Consider the following 16,999-nt stretch of genomic DNA (forward strand, 5'->3'; position numbering starts at 1 on the left):
CTGGTAAGATTTTTGGTTTAATTTTAAGCTAATGGATAATTTATTATTTCCTTTTAAAAATCAAGTAGAAATATATCTTTGTGAGCTCTAAAAAAGTTGCACAGAATCCTGAATCACAATCAACCTTGCAGTGGGAGTTTATGCACTATCATAATAACATTTATTATGTTGAAGACTATGAAGTTTGATTACCAATCATTTATTGGTGATAAATGATTGATTATAATACGTAATGATTATATAATGTTAAATATTATAACATTATTATAATGTTATTATATTTATGCAATATCATAATAATATTTATTATGTTGAAGACTATGAAGTTTGATTACCAATCATTTATTTAGCCAGTTGAATAGATTTTCACTCACTTTTATGTTGACACCTGACAGTAATTTTTTTTGATGGAGATGCTAAAACAGTATTGTGCAGCCCAAGTGGTGGAGAACTTTTCTTTTTTTATTTGGACTTTGAATTCAGGTCAACTCTCACTAGGGATTAAGCAAGTTTTTGACATATTTTTTTTGTCATTTATAATTTATTTCTAAGAGACGTAAGCAAGAAAAAGAATGGCTTAAAATCAGATTTTGTATGAAGGAATTTGAGATTTTATTTTTAGACCACATCGCCCAGCCCCAAATCCAACTTCTCCACAGGACTTTTTTTTTTGTCATTTAGGTTAATATTTTTGTTACTTAAATGTGAAACACCATATTTTCCAGATACTGTGAAGCTAATACCGCTTGTCTCAAAATTCAGATTGAATAAGATTGTCCCCAAGTCTTTGAACAAATATTATTTTATATGGCAAATTAGATTAGATTATGATTAGGAAGCATTTTTTAAGCATTTCTTTTAGGGCATATTCTCCTCATTTTGTCAAAAATCTGTTTTTATTAGTCTGAAGAAGAAAAAAAACAAGCAGGGAAATAGTAGTCACTTGGTTTGTTTGTGTGTTTGTCCCAGCGTGCTACGGCATTGTCCAGGTTCCCACCGGCCCGTGGTTCTGTAGGAAGTGTGAGTCACAAGAACGAGCAGCACGAGTAGTGAGTATGCCAACATGTCTCACTCTTACCATTTCACCTGCAATGACTGATTTTCCACTCACGATGAGCTCTGCTGTCTCCTCTTTTGCCTCAGAGATGCGATCTATGTCCCCACAAGGATGGAGCCCTTAAAAGGACAGACAGTGGCGGTAAGTCTCTGTCCACCTTAATTCTCCTGATGTTTCTCTGAGATCTACATCAGTGCGTCTGAAACAGATTAAAGTCCTCCATAAAGAGCCTTGTCATCTTCCTCTAATCTCTCTGCTGCTCAGGCTGGGCCCACGTAGTGTGCGCGCTCTACATCCCTGAGGTGCAGTTTGCCAACGTTCTCACCATGGAGCCCATCATCCTGCAGTATGTCCCACATGAGAGATACCTTAAGGTACGAAACATGCACATCTAAGTGGAAAACCTGCATTAGTGCTGCATTAGAGAGCAGAGCTTTATCTGAAATCTGAATGTTAGGATATACTGGTTAATCCCTGAGATTACAGTCAGTGTGCTGTGCTATCTTTAATCTGCTATGCATATTTCACGTTTTGCAAGAGGGGGTTTTCCTTCAAAAAATAATCAAACTAGATCTAAAAAAAGAAAGTGACCTACAAAAAACAATCAAAGGAGCACATTTTTTGTGCAGAAACTGGGAGTAAAATGTCTTAGAATAATACATGTTTGTTTTTGCAGGAGACTCATATAAACTGAACAAGTGTTAGAGAGATGGTTCCCAAAACCAAGTAATTCACTTTTTGCAATCAAATAAATCTTTATGCTTCTACAGGATGAGTTGAATGGAGAACTAAGCTCCTTTTTACTTTGTTTAGAGATGCACAGATCAGAGATTTTATAACTTTGATTGTCTAAAAATGGCTGAATTGCAGAGCTGTCTCTTTTTGCATCACTCCAGATTATTGAACAAAATTCTCTGTGCATATAAACCAGAATAAAATAAATTACAGCATATCTGTTTTACTGCTTACTGACCAATTTTAACTTATTAACTTTTTTTTTCATATTTTCCATTCACTGGCTTACTTATGAACACTTATTTACAAATCCCTAGATGTTGCAGCAGCCACATATTTCTGTCAAACCTGGTTTCTGTTTTACCCTGGTTTTGTTTTTCTAATCTCTGGACGCCAGAGATTAGAAAATCATACAGCTTGGTTTTATCATGACACGGTGGTGGTGAAAGTGCATTGTAGTTGAAAAGAAGTAGCTTTGGCAAAGGAAAAGATAAATTTCATCAAAGCAAAGAATGTCTAGGTGTTGATCACAATATCTAAACCTTGGCACCAAAGAAGAACTAACTTTTATTAAAAAAAAACAAGAACAAAAAATTTAAAGGCTGTCATTGACTGTAAGGAGAGTTTTGGTACCACTGCAGAGTCACAGGACCACAGGGTGACAAACCAGTCCTGAGAATCTTATGCCTCTTGCCAGCAGCATTAATGGCTCAGAGTTGGTGAGACTTAATAAAACAATCATGTAATGTGGCTATAGGAATAAAAACAACAATATTGAACATTCAAACAATGTATCTGCTGGCCAGGCGTACCTCTGCATCCATTCAACAAGCTTCTGCTCAGAATGAGAGTTTAGTTGAGGTAGAAAGTGAAAATATGTTGCTGTCCTTTCCAGAAGTCTAAACTGTGTTGTTTGGCTGCTGTTCTTGACTAACAAGAACAGCAGCATTTACTCTGTCCAAATGCACAAGTCCTCATTAATTTAATTCTCTAATTACTGTTAAATTTCCAATATTTTCATCCAAGACCATTAAATGATTATACATAGTGTGTCTAAGATTAAAGCAAGAGATTTTTAAAATGTTATTTGGCCTGTTTTTTTATTTTTTATGTGGATGGTGAGAGGGTGTACATAAAGGGTAACTGAGAGAAATCATAAGTGATTGATATTATAGCATGAGTTGTTGTTGTTGTGTGTCATGGTTTGTTGTGTAAAAGTAAGGCTGATGGATAAATGCATGCTGGAACTTCATTTGGTCTTGAGATGCACCGCTACAGCTATCTATACTGCAGAAGGCTCCACATAAATTCTTTTGCGCAGTAATATGTGCATAAATAGTATTTTAAAAGACTTTACTGTCATCTGGAGGATCAACAGGAACTGGATTGGAAAAGAATCACATTAATTTTAATTTGGATAGTAACTCTATATCTATATCTAAGTATATATCTGTTGATTTTTACCAATAGTTTCTTTTGGATTTTTGAGTCATTGATAAAACCTGCAGATAAAAACTCTGTCATTTCAGAGCTTTTTTGGCCTCTAAACCCTTTGTCATTGGGATCAAGTTTTCAACCTGATCCATGGTTCTAACGCAAGTTACTCTTCTGATTCAGAACAGTCTTATTTTGGGAGATTTTGTCAAACAAAATGAAGGGATCACAGATCATAGTGTGTTTTGAATGTGTTAAATGTAGAATAATTCGTTCAGATTTGGAATCTTGAAATGGAGTTGATATGATTTGGTTCAAGTGCAAGAAAAGCACTGAAATGGCAACACTGAGGCTAATTTCAGCTTTATGTCATTTCATGATGTCTCCACTTCTATGTTACTTATTTAATTTCAATATATGTGTCACAGTATTCAGGTCACAGATTCAAACTCAGATCAGATCTATTGAGTAAAACAGAAGCAGGAAGAAAGTGTGTTTTATGTAATCTGCCCCTCTCATATTCCAAGACAATGGAGTAAACACTAAATATTTAACATATGCTGTGGCCCATAGAGTTGGAATGATTTTGTTTTCAAGCAAATTCTTTTCCTATTCTGCTTTGATTTTATGGACATATAAATGTTTTAATTTCATTGGATGCTGTTGCACAAAAGTTTGGTACCAATTTATTGTTGGATAACTAAAAGCTCTCACTACTATTTTTTTATGTAAATGTAAGTGAGTTAATGAACAGACTGCTCTCTTGAATCTACATTATGTAGGATTTTTCTTTTTTTTTTTTTTTGAAAATCAAACAAGATTTGTTGCCCCACACATCTACTCAGTGACTCAAATGTTGAAAGACAAGTGAATAGTACAATACATGATGTGTACTGTACTATTCACACTTAGCTTTATTCTGTATTGAATTTTTTTTCATACTTGTTTGCTTTGTTCCCACCTACACATCCTGTAAAAGCCCTAAGCTGAGTGTGTCGAGGTCACGGTGGCTGTTCTGGGAACTCTGGAAGATTTCCAGTAGAAGCAGATGTAGGCTGGAGTAGCGTGAAACAAAGACGCACATTTACCATAAAAAAAATCCTCTGTATTCATTAGATTTAACTTGGTGTCACTTGTTGCTTCTCCTGTGCCCCTTAAACGGCGTGTTTACATTCTTTAGTGGCTGGCTGGTTGTGTACAGTTCTACTACACTTGAGTTAATATACTTTGGTTTAATTTCATTAACACAAACATTTTTAACAAATATAACACAATATAACTGCCTTAATTTAAAACCAAGATCCACCAGCCAGGCTTTTCCTGTCAGTTTTTTAATGTCAGTTTTCTTTGAAAGCTGACCTGCAGGTTCAGAGTTTGTGGATAGTATTTATTCCTCCTAAGACTATATAACACATAATACTGGAAAAAAGGGGATTTAGGTTGTTTTGTTTTTGATTCATGAAGCATGTGTCCCTATACTTTTGCTTGATTTTAATAGGATATAGTAATTTATTTGTTCCTAAGTAGAAATTCATTAGCAAACTGATAGAGCACACTAAGTTACGCACACAGACATTAAAGACCAATAACTAAAAACTAAATACAAATTCAAAAATATAAAGAATTGCCTTGTGCTTGTTTTGTTTAAGTTGTGTTTTAATATTTAAGGTAAGTAGTTAAAATATTAGTAAAAATATAAACAGCTTATTAAACTCAAAAACTGGATTGAGGCTCATGTTTGTTGATGGACCAGAAGTTATGTGAATTCTTCGTTTTGCTGGATTAATGCAAATCTAGTGTTTATTTCCTGATGGTGAAAAATTAACTGATTCTAATCTCTTTAGATTAATTTGACTTCTGCTGCTTAGCTGAAATTCCTGCTTTGATTGCTAATCTGTTGTCCGTTGTATAAAACACACGCTGCGGCTATTAGCTTGCCAACGGTAGTTTTAAAACAATAATACCTCAATAGAAATACTACCTTAGTTTCCAAATCATAATTGGGATTTTTCTTTCATCAGCCACATTTCCAAACAGTGTAGCAATCTTTCTTTAGCCAGACGACCAGCAGTGTGTAGCAACAGGTGGGGAGGGGCCAGCATTTCAGTACTCTATGCTAAACACAGCAGTAGAAATTAGTTGCTGAAACTTCAGCATCTCTTTAATAGCATGACAGTAAATTGTAGCAGTTTTGACACCATTACTAAAAAAAAACCCATACATATACATAGAAAATTTTTACTTTTCAATCCTTGATATACATTGATGCTGGCAGTAACTATCAGTAAAAGGTTTAAGGAGTGGACCTTTAGGAGGACTGAATACATTTTTTTAAGATTATTTTACCAGATTGCCTGAAAGTCTGGATCCTTGGAAGGCAAGTAGGTGAATCAAGACTTTTGGGCTGCAGTTCATCTACAACATGTGTTGTATCAGATAAGCTCTCCTAAAAGGAAATCTTAGGCTCATTTTGGAAATCCAGTGCCTTTGATGTGTGTGTGCATATGCCTACATATAAATACACATGTGTGAGTGTTTGAGAGTCTGGTTTCATATTACTGTTAGCTACAGTAAATTGTATGCAGCTTTGCCCCGTCAGAGCCATTCATCCAGATTTTTTGCAGCCTGCATTCCTAGACAGCCTTACAATGGACAGCGAAAACTTGAGAAGCCACTCTTCCTTTTACATGCTCGGTGCGGCTGTGTCTCCGGCTTTTCACTGCACGAGCGTCATCCTCTGAGAGCGAAACAGAGAGCTCTGTGGGATGTGGGGAATGGAGGGAAAAGGGAGAGAAAGAGCAAACGGAGACGGCTGGAGTGAAAAAGGTGAAGAGCCTGCTGTTCCTTTGTCTCGCACCTGTTGCTAGGCCTCTCCTGCCCCCTGCCAGCCTGCCCTGCTTGCTGAAGGAACGCTGACGGACAAATACAAAGCTTGCTCATTTCATCTCTTGTAGGCCCACATGTACAGTTGAAACCAGATACTTGCATATAATGTTTGGAAAGATGCATAACCTTTCTTTATCCTCCCTCTGTGGCATAACATCAGACTAAACATTCCCCATTTTTGGTCACTTGGGATTACTGAAATAATTTTAGGGTTTATGAAGGAGAAGTTAAATTTATCTCAGAGGTTTACATAAACGAAGAGTTCAGTGATATTCAATAAATTAGAGTATGCATTGAGAAGAGGCCCATTTGTCAGATTAAAAGTACAACGTATTGCACATATGTTTCATTAAGCCCACATTTCAATTTTTAACATAGTTTTTTAATGATCTGATGTGATATTCTAATCTTAAATATGTTTTCATTAACTGGAAGTCACAACAGAAATTAAGTTTGTCAAACCTCCACTTGTGTGTAATTAATCTATTTAATGTGCTTAACTTAGTGATAAAGCTTAAAAACATCAATAGGCTTTTAAAAAATATTCCGATTTGTTGAATGAGTCTGCCTTTTACTTAATTCGAGAAAACCCAGATGATGATGTCATGACTTTGCATACATCTTATTGTTATTGTTCGAATAATTGTCTTAAATTGAGGCACACCTGTGGATATATGTTAAGCCCACGCCTCAACACTCAAAACACAAATAAAGAAATTAATAATTTTTTACCTCTATAAGTTTTGTTTATCTATGAGTTCAATTTTCTTATGTCTGAAGGTTCCACATTCTTCTTTTTAAATAATTGTATCCAAGTAAAAACAGTTCGGGAATGTTCAGCACAATACTTCTCAGGGAAGAGACGGGTTGTGTCTCAGACAATCTTTTGTGAAATGTGCCAAATAATTATAAAAGCCAAATAATTATATTGCAACTAAGTAGATTGATTATATTGGCCATTTCTACATTTAGTTGAAAATGGGAAGCATTCTTCCATCAGTGAAGTACAGGGGTGGCACCATCATGGTGGGGGGGAGGAGGAGTGTTTTGGTGCGAGAGGAACTGGTTCACTTCATAGATGGCTACATGAAAAAGAATATCATGTGAAAATATTGAAGCAAAATCTCAAATCATCAACCAGGAAGCTGGAGCTTGGCCGCAAGTGGGTCTTTAAAATGAACAATGACTCTGATCATATTAGCAGATTAATTACAAACTGCTTTGACTGTCACCCTCAATATCATGATTTTTATTATGTAAAATTGACTTTTTTATTGATATCTCTATGTCATCCTGTAATGTTATAGGCGGTGCCTAAACGCTTGATCCCACAAAGCTCCACCTTTTGCACGAAGCTCTTCCTTGGTGCTTCAAGCTTCTGCCTCACAGAGCCCTCCTTCCCCCATGACTCTTCCATTCAGCTCCTCCAGACTAGCATCAGCAGCAATTAGCAAACAACTGGTGGAACTGCAAATCTGCTGAGCCTATCATATGAACTACTTTGTAGTCCAGCAGTCCTCAAGATGGTTGTAAACGACATAATTAGAGGCCCATTTTCAAGATGTCAAATTTTTTGGGAAATGTTTTGTTATATATTTATAGCATTTTTATTAAAACCGAAGCTAACTTGATAGTGCTATAAAAATGGCACTATGTGCCTGGGAAATACATAATGCTGCCCCTTTAAGGACAGCATAGTCAATGTTTTAGAGTGATCATAACACAGCCCTGATATCAGTCCCATAAAAAATTTCATGGGCAGAGCTGAAAAGACTCAGTTACACCTGTTCTTTTGAAGTTCCTTTACATTACCAGGAGAGGCTTGTGAAAAGGTATCCAAAGTATCTAAACCAATCCATAAAGTTTAAAAATCAATACTACCAAAATAGTAGGGATCCAAATGCAAACATTTTCATTTAAAGAACGTTGAGCTTTAGCAAAAATAAATTGTCTTAGTACTCTTCACTGACCTAAACAGGAAAAGTTCAGTCTTAATGTTAGGCAGTGAAGGGAATTGTTCTCTTTATGCATTCATTGTGTGGATGTGAGCACCAAAAATAATTAAAGGTGATGACAGACGATCCAGTTTCCCTAAACATCTGGTGAACAGTTCTGCTGTTTCAAACCCTGAAGAAACTGTTTTGTTTTAAACCCTCATCTGCTAAACATCCTAATCATTTACATTAGAGCTTTAATCCTTTATATGGTGTAACTCCCTTTTATGTGTTTGCTCTGGTCACATTGGTATAAACACTGCACATGCTGTGAATTGTGAATCATATTTCTATCTTTCTTTGGTGTCCTCTGCTGTCCAGACGTGTTACATCTGTGAGGACCACGGAAGGGAGAGCAAGGCGGCCTGTGGAGCCTGCATGACCTGCAACAGGCAGGGCTGCAGACAAGCTTTTCACGTTACCTGGTGAGTGATGAGCAGTGTCATCAAGTTTGTGTTTGATGTTCGGCATGTGGTGGGCTTCTATGAAAAGAAATTGCAAAAGGTGTAAACAAATGAGCTGATGTTTTAAAATACATCAGCGTATTTGTCTGTACCGCATTCATCCTTTTGAATACTTTGTGTACTTTTTCTTGTAGCTTAGTTGCTTACAGTGTGTTCAATTAATGTTAACTGAGGACTTAATTGAACAGTCTTAAATTTAATACTAAAGTACAAAATTTAACATTATTTCCCATTTCAGAAAAGGCTCTGGCTATCTGCTGTACCCCTGTATTTGATTTGAACTGTTATTTCTCCTTAGCTTTAAATTCAGTGATGAAACCTAGAAATGCAACAATCGGGCGAACTTGTATCCATTTTGATCAGCAAAGCTCTGACAGACCTCTGATCTGCAGATGACGATTTCAGCTGATGACAAGTTTTCTTGACGAGTAAATAGCATCAATTTATTGTTGTTGTTTTTTTTTGTGTGTGTGTGTATAGATTGAAGATCTGTCTTGAAATAGTTAAATTAATTTTTTTTTAATCAAAAAGGGATGAGGTTGGAGAGATTTCTGTTTGCATCTTGCATCTTTGGAAATCTACAATTACTACAAGCGTCTCAAGAAGTTTGCTAGTGACTTACAATTGTCTAGTTTTCCTATTCATCTGCTCTGACAAAACCAAACAAACCTTTTTCCAGTTAAGCACACCACTTTAGTGGTACCAAACTACTGTGAACCCTCATTTTGCGCAGGGGTTATGTTCCAAAAAGAACCCTTGATAGGCAAAATCCGTGAAGTAGTAACCTTTATTTTTTTTTTACAATTATTATACAATGAAATACTTTATAATACATTGAAACCAAAGAACAAAACCTTTTTACAGGCCCAAGCATTTGTTTAACAAATAAAAGTACTGTATAAACGTTTTTTTTTTTTGTTTTTGTTTTTACAAATAACTACTGTACTGTAAAATAATAATTTTAATCATCAATACGAACTGAAGGCTTCAAATTGCGGAGATCAGCACCGCCCCACCGTGACCCGAGTCATTGGATTAGAACGGGAGAAAATGAAAAATGATTATGAAAAAAGTACAGTAGGACAAATAGTGACTCACGTGTATTTCACTGCTCTTCTGACTGAGCCGCTGCATCCTGACTCCGCTTTGTAGCGTTTTTTTTCTTCTAAAGCCCGCGGTTCAGGTGTGTTTTTTCGAGAGAAGAACATAGTTATCGGTAGTTGTTGTCGCTCTTTTTTCTTCTGGCAAAAATATTCTTGAAATTGGCGAGCTGTTTTACGTATGTGTACATATTGAACCACAACGTTATTAACACACAGGTAGAGAAGAAGCGGAGAGACTGTTTAGCCAATCAGAATGTAGAACACAATGCACGATGCAAATCCTTGAAGCAGCGAGACCGTGAAAGGTGAACCGCGATATAGCGAGGGTTCGTTGTACATTGATGTTAAATACTACTTGGTAAGGAAGTTGTTACTAAGTGAAGTGTAAATTAAGTAGTTTATCTATAAAGCACCTTTCACAGACAAAGTGTTGTACAGCATACCAGAATTAATGGACGATAATCCACTACTTTTTTCACATGCTTTGAACACTGCGATGCATCTAATATACGACTTTCTATGAACGGGTTTCAAAAGACTGGTCTGCTGCATGAGGAAGAGGACAACACAACTTCAAGACGACTGCAGTGTTATTGAGATTGACAACGAGAGAGAGACCAATGAAGTGTATGTGAGGCCAGGGATGCCTGCAGGATATTATTTAAATCATCACCGCACCTGACCCACATGAACACAACCACATCCCCAACACACACAAATGTGTGGCAGACAAAAATGGAGCACCTGACCCACACAAATACACATGCACGTAATGTACATGACACACTGAAACGGCAACGTTGCACCGCACACCTGGCGGTCAGTTCCTGACCCATACTAATATGCCACACGAAGCTCATGGCATACAAGGAAAAAGCATCTGACCCGCACGAGGCTCAACACACGCAATGTGACGCAGGCACACACAAATGCGTATATGCCCACGTGATCTGTTTATGAATTACACAGAATAATAAAAAAGGAAGACAAAATCTTTTCTATTAGGAGTGAACTCTCCACCTGCAGGTTCCCAGGTTCTGAGTCTGTGACATCCAGAGAAGGAGTAGGTGAAGTGACAGCATTTGGTTCTTTTTTTTTTTTTACTTTACTGTTTACAAGTATGTTTACTCAGTTTTAGTTAGCTTTATTCCACTGTTGTATTTAACTTTGGGAAAAAGTGCCAAACTAATCAGTAAAATTTTTGTTTAGGGTGCATTTCCCCTTGCATGAAGGGGGTAAAAATTTAAAAGTGAAATAATTATAACAAAGAATTTTTAAAACAACTCAAAGGGAAACCCCAAGGTACTGCATCCTATATAAGTGCATATTCAGTAAGTTGGCTATAGGTTTTCAGTCCTAATTAGCTTAAAAGCTAATTTTAGCTAAAATGCTACTAGGTAGATTTGATTTATTGTCATTGTGCCGTAAACTGTACAACAATATAAGTAGTACCGTTGTTCTTAGGGCATTTGTAAACAAAGAGTCAAAACAGATCATACTGGTGTGTTCTGGAAAAAAAAAATGCTGTTATTATCATATTGGCTTAAGCTAGCTTGTTGGTTAACATTTACATAATTTATTTAGTAAGTTAACATTTGCTTTTGGGTCAAAATTAGGTATAATATTGCCTCTACTCTTAATATAATCAGAATATATTTTGAAAAATGTATTTTCTTTTTCTACTTGTATCTGTGTGAGAGAGCAGTCACTTTAAAATTGGGCTTTACTAAAGTTCTGAAACACAGAAAATGACGACAGACAACATTATAGACTGTCTTGAGTTTTTTGGTTAGCATTACTACCGCCAAGTCACATTTTTTATGTTTATTAATTAAAAGAGACTGTAGATCCTTACTATAAAATTTCCAAAAGATTGTCAGCATGCCCAGTACATAGTATATAGCAGTTTCAGTCTTCCTGTTACCTGCTTACCTTTCTCTCCGTTTATAAGTAGCAGGCTGAATTAACAGTCTTCTGTAGAAAATGGTCTTCTTTGAAATAGCTTCTCACACCTTTTTGTTTCTCTGACTTTATTTTAGGCATATGTATGATACCTTTAATATACAACTTATAGTCCAGATCTTTTTGCATGGACTCTGCAAATCCTTCTCTAGCCACATAGTGCAGCCAGATCTCAGTACGCAGCATGAAGCGAAGAGAAACTTTATCTAAATTTCTATCTTTTTTTTTTTTTTTACCCCTCCAAGGGGTCTTTTTGTGGGCTCTAGAGTCTCTTTTTATGAAGTAGGCTGACAGGAAAGGGGGAAGGAAAGGGGGAAGACATGCGGTAAACGTCGCCGGGTCTGGGAGTCGAACCCACGACAGCCGCGTCGAGGACTTGAGGCCTCCAAATGTGGGTCGCGCTAACCCCTACGCCACCACGGCACGCCCATCTAAATTTCTATCTTGAAGATCATCGAACATGCAAATTTAACTCAAATACCAGCATTAACATTACATGTTATTGAAATGAATGATGGTCAAGTGCATTTATCTTGTCGTGTTTTGAATGCAACTGAATGCTCTTAATATAAAGACCAAATGTTGACTAGGTTGTGAAGAAATCCAGAATAAACTTGAACTCATTCGGACATGGCTGATCTCTCAGGTTCAACTGTGTTGTCTGGTTTGTGTAGAAGCTTGACTCTGACCTATGACCCTGTGCTATACTTTGCTCAGTGCTCAGATGGCTGGTCTGCTGTGTGAGGAAGAAGGCCCAGAAGCTGACAACGTTAAATACTGTGGTTACTGCAAGCATCACTACAACAAAATGGTACAAAGAAAATCATCGTTTCTGTATTTAGCCTACTTTTCGGAGAGATTTGTGGTGTTGTGTTGTTTTTTTGTCATTATTGTGATTTTTTTTAAATATATACAATGAAGGAAAAGCTGATTTTTCTTTTTGTTTGTTTTGTTTTTTTTACAGCAGAAGAAGTTGCGCTCAAGCGAAAATGCTAGTAGCTCCTTCAGTCATCCCAGGGGGCGTTCCAGTTCTCCATCGCAGGAAAAACATCACCACCATAAACAGAGGAAGGTAAACAACTCTTTGGTCTGATTTAGTTTGAGAAACTTGGTATTTACTAACCACTGACAATATCTCTCTCCTCAGTATAAAGTCAATTAGTTTTTTTCCTCTACTCTTTGTAAAGGACAGAGATGGATTGAAACAACTAAAGTGAAACTTTTGCTCTAAGAATAGTGAGGCCAGTCAGTAATGAATGTCAATCAGTGAAATCAATAATTAAGTCTCTATATAGATTATTGAAAAAGACAAAAGGTAGAAATAAAAACAAAGCAGGAGAAGGAATGTGTTCCATCAGTTTATATATGTCGAGCCTGTTCAGTGGAGATAAATGCTTCCCTTTTACAGAAATAAATCTAAAATTTGAAGTCAACGTGCTAGAAAATATTTCCAAGATTAAAGAGATAGTTGAGTTTGGTATTGAAGAACTTTAAATGTGAGGAAATTCATTTTCAATTTAATCCTGGATTTACAGGGAGGTAAAATGAAAGAAATATATGTCTCTGCACCGTGAAATTGACAGATGTTTGTTTTGTACACATGCTGACCATTCTACACTGTGTGTGTGTGTGTGTTTTAGAGTCATAAAGACAAGATTCGTCAGAAAGAGCGGCACAAGAAGTCTTCAGACAGCCTGACCTCCTCCATAACAACAAGCAGTATAGAAAAGGTACAAACAACCAAACCACAGACCATCTTAAGACACGCTGGTCACATTAGTACCAAATATTAAGGCAATTTAGCTGCAAGTTGACACAATTTCTTCCATCAGTATTAAAGTTTTTAGACATACTTTGGTAAGAATGCAGTACCATCACATTACCGTTATATAATGACGTAATGAAAGTTCTTTATTGATTTATATAGTTGCGTAAATGCATTAACTGATTTTTAAAAAATATGTGTTTACTCCTAAAGCAAAAACTACAGTTAAAATAGATTGATATATCACTCTGGAAGTACATTGAATTGAGCATGGTCTGAGGTGGAATATTATTAAAGATAGCTATCATTCATAAAGCACGTTAAACATTCTTCTGTTGTTTTGGATGTGCATGGATAGATATCTTCAACACATCATAGCAGCAAAGATGGCGAAGGGAAGCCGAAGAAGCTGAGCTCCCACAGTCACGGTCACCGGAGTAAGAAGACGGGGAGCACCGGAAAAAGCTGCTCCTCCTCCTCCTGCTCCTCCAGCCCGTTCAACACCGGTACTGCCTGCAGCATTTCCATCACAGTGAAAAGTTGTTTTGAGTGTTTGTGTCTGACTGTTTTTGTGTCTCCTGCAGGCGGATCCCTGTCAGCCACTCAGGATTTCCATCAGTTCTCATCTTCCTCTCGCTTGGAGCGCGAGCACGATCGTGGAGGCGACGACCACAACGGAGAGAAACGCAAGGAGCGCCACAGGAGGTCTGCAGTGCAGGATGAGGAGGAGGAAGAAGAGGAAGAGAAAGATGACAAAGATGAAGAAGAGGAAGAAGAGGAGGAGGAAGACTGTAAATACCAAAAGCCCCCCGCGTTGACCCCGGCTGATTGCCCCCTCGCAGGGTCTCAAAGCCACGAGCGGACAGAGAGCAACTCGAGCCCCTTCGAGAACAAAGTCACCATCTCCACCTTTGGCTCCATCATGCGCATCACTTCCTCTTCAGGGTTGGGCAGCACCTGCAAAATCCGCAAAATTTCCTCCTCGAGCGACTACAAGCCCTCCAAATCCCTCACAAAGCCGTCTCAGGTCAGCGCACCTCCCGTCCTGGAGGACGCCAGCATGAAGGACAAGATCGCGCCCCCGCCGCTGCCCCGAGAACGGAGGCACCATAGCAACAAGAAGAGCCGCCACGGCCCGGGACGCCCGCGTGGGAGCAAGAACCGAGAGCGGAGGGATGAGGACCATCACCACCACCATGGAGACGCACCAGCACCACCCCCCCCAGCCTTGAGTTCCTCTCTCTACCAGAGTCCATCATCATCGTCCCACCCTGCTTTCCCTTCCACGCTGCCTCCCACCTCCTCTACAACCTCTTCTTCCTCCTCTGCTAGGAGTTTTTCTGCAGGTCGCAGCAACTCTTTGCTCGGCTCCGGTGAGTCTGAGAGGGTGGGCGTGTGTGGTAGCCCTCTAACATCCTGTGTGTGTGTGTGTGCATTGCTATTTGTTTGAACTTTGCTGTATTCATTTTCAAGCTCAACTCTAAATTATTGAAGTATTTTCATTACACCCATCAACTTATTTGAGAATCATGACCTCAGAGGTACAGAGGAAGTGAAAAGCCATCCAGGATCGACAGATTTAGCAGAATGACACTGCTTTTATATTTTGTAAATCTGCTTCATAGTACTGTTGAATCTGTGTGAGGCAGAGATATTGTCCTAGATATGGTTTGCTGTGTGAGCTGCACATTTCCTGGCCTACTTTCCGACTCAGCCTCTTGGGTGCCTTACGTGTTTTTGAGCTTCACAACTTGCCACAAGAGAAGAAAAAACCCTTAGGGTTTGTTTTTTTTTCTCTCCTAGGTTTTTGAGTTTGATTCCTTTTTCCGTCCTCACTCAGGTATCTACTCCAGTCTCAAGGATCCTCTCACGCTTGGTGGCGGAGTCTGCAGCACGCCTCTCTCCCTCAGTGGAGGAGTGTGCAGCACCTCCTTGTCCCTAGGAGGAGCAATGTGTAGCACTCCTCTCTCCTCAGGACTGCTTTCATCTCACGGCTCCTCACTCTCTCTTCCTTCTGTCAGTGCTGTTTCAAACACGCAGGTATGTCAGAGAAAATTCACTCAGACACCGTCAGGAAACTCAAGTCATCGTCATTTCTAAACAGTAAAGAGAAACTTCAGTTGATCAAAGTGCTGCACAAGCTTGAAAGAAAACAGATTCCAGCTTCCTGCTGGCATACGCTGATGTGCCCCCAAGTTGCCTACAGATCAGTAAATAATTGTGTGCATGTGGATACAGTGTAAAACACTGAGTGATCAGTATGGCTAGAAAATATGTAAATAAATTCAACATTTCATTTAATCTCGGTATACATGCAGCTGTTCTGTGAAGACCTCAAAGGTCTGTTAGAGTGCTTCACACAAAGCACATATGATTTCAATTCATGGTTGATTAACAGGCTTTTGCTGAATTGCAATCGTCTGAACGAGGTGTTGAAGCAGGGAAACATCTAAAGCATGCAGGTCAGGGTGCCTTGAGGACCGGGGTTGGGAAATGCAGCGCTAGAGAACATTAGCGAACAAACAACATCATAAAAACTGAGAATTAAGGATGCCTGGTGTAACAGATGCTCAGTAATCCATCACTGGTTTCACAAGCAGAGCACAGCTCTGCCCAGTTATTATTGGGATTTTCTACATTGTTTAGAAATAAGTAGAATTTCTCATTTTTTAAACTTTTATGTGTCATTTTGGAAATGTAAATCTAGTTTTAGCCAGATCAATTTTTCACAGATGTACATTTCTTTTTTTTTCATTATTTTTATGGATTTTTTTATAGTACAAAATAAGCAAGTGACATGAGAGTTACATTAAACAACCTAAAATAAACAAATTTAAATAATAATAATAGACAGCAAACAAATAACACCCATTACAGAAAAACAAAACAAAAATAAACAAAAAACTCAACACTGATCATTTTCTTAATTAATTTCATTCATAATGCTCACAAACTCAGTCATTGTTTCTTCAAAATTTACTCCCTTTCCTCTGACAGTACAAGCGAGACATTCCAGTACAATAAAAGGTGCCATCTACTTCACTCACATATGATTTGAGGGTACATCCATTTTCCTCCAGTACAAAGATATGAACCACCTGGCCTCAATGTGGGTTTTTAGTACCAACGGAGGCTTTCTGTCTGTCTGACATTGATCTTTGTCTCTCAGGTCCATTCCAGCTCCAGCGCCTCCTACAGTCTGAACTCCTCTCAGCCTTTCGCCAGCTGTCTCTCCACAGCCTCAACACTGCCGCCACTACTGAGCCAAGGCCAGACCTCATTGCCAGGTGACAACAAGTGTATTTAATTTTCCCCTGCAAAAATACTCTTATATGTCACTGGTAATGACTCTGCATCTAATTATTCAAATTTAAACACAGTAAAGTTTTAGTCAACCTGTCGTTCTGTTAGTAATTTATCTGTTCTGGCTGTCAGAGTCCGACATTGATGACTGCCGCTTCCACTGTCAGGGAAACTCGCCGAGAGAGAGTCTTTCCTCACAGTACGTCTTTGCTCTTTTATCTGTGTTTATTTTAGCTTTTTAAATACATAAATATTCAAGGTCAGTACAAAGAAGCATAAAAGGCCTAAAAATGTGA

The 16,999-nt window shown here is 38.1% G+C and overlaps 1 protein-coding gene across 1 annotated transcript in view; it reads left to right on the plus strand.

Moving 5' to 3' along the window:
- Positions 1–16,999, plus strand: part of LOC116719960 (protein AF-17) — a 29,066-nt gene that overhangs the window by 2,215 nt on the left and 9,852 nt on the right. Inside the window, exons 2-13 of the mRNA XM_032562828.1 lie at positions 970–1,049; positions 1,144–1,198; positions 1,322–1,431; positions 8,428–8,531; positions 12,353–12,446; positions 12,600–12,707; positions 13,276–13,365; positions 13,759–13,906; positions 13,985–14,773; positions 15,241–15,440; positions 16,570–16,687; positions 16,836–16,902. Coding sequence (XP_032418719.1) covers positions 970–1,049; positions 1,144–1,198; positions 1,322–1,431; positions 8,428–8,531; positions 12,353–12,446; positions 12,600–12,707; positions 13,276–13,365; positions 13,759–13,906; positions 13,985–14,773; positions 15,241–15,440; positions 16,570–16,687; positions 16,836–16,902 — 1,963 coding nt within the window. The remainder of the gene's footprint in view (positions 1–969; positions 1,050–1,143; positions 1,199–1,321; positions 1,432–8,427; positions 8,532–12,352; positions 12,447–12,599; positions 12,708–13,275; positions 13,366–13,758; positions 13,907–13,984; positions 14,774–15,240; positions 15,441–16,569; positions 16,688–16,835; positions 16,903–16,999) is intronic.

The sequence above is a fragment of the Xiphophorus hellerii genome, chromosome 5 (genome assembly GCF_003331165.1).
Source record: "Xiphophorus hellerii strain 12219 chromosome 5, Xiphophorus_hellerii-4.1, whole genome shotgun sequence".
Taxonomy (NCBI): Eukaryota; Metazoa; Chordata; class Actinopteri; order Cyprinodontiformes; family Poeciliidae; genus Xiphophorus; species Xiphophorus hellerii.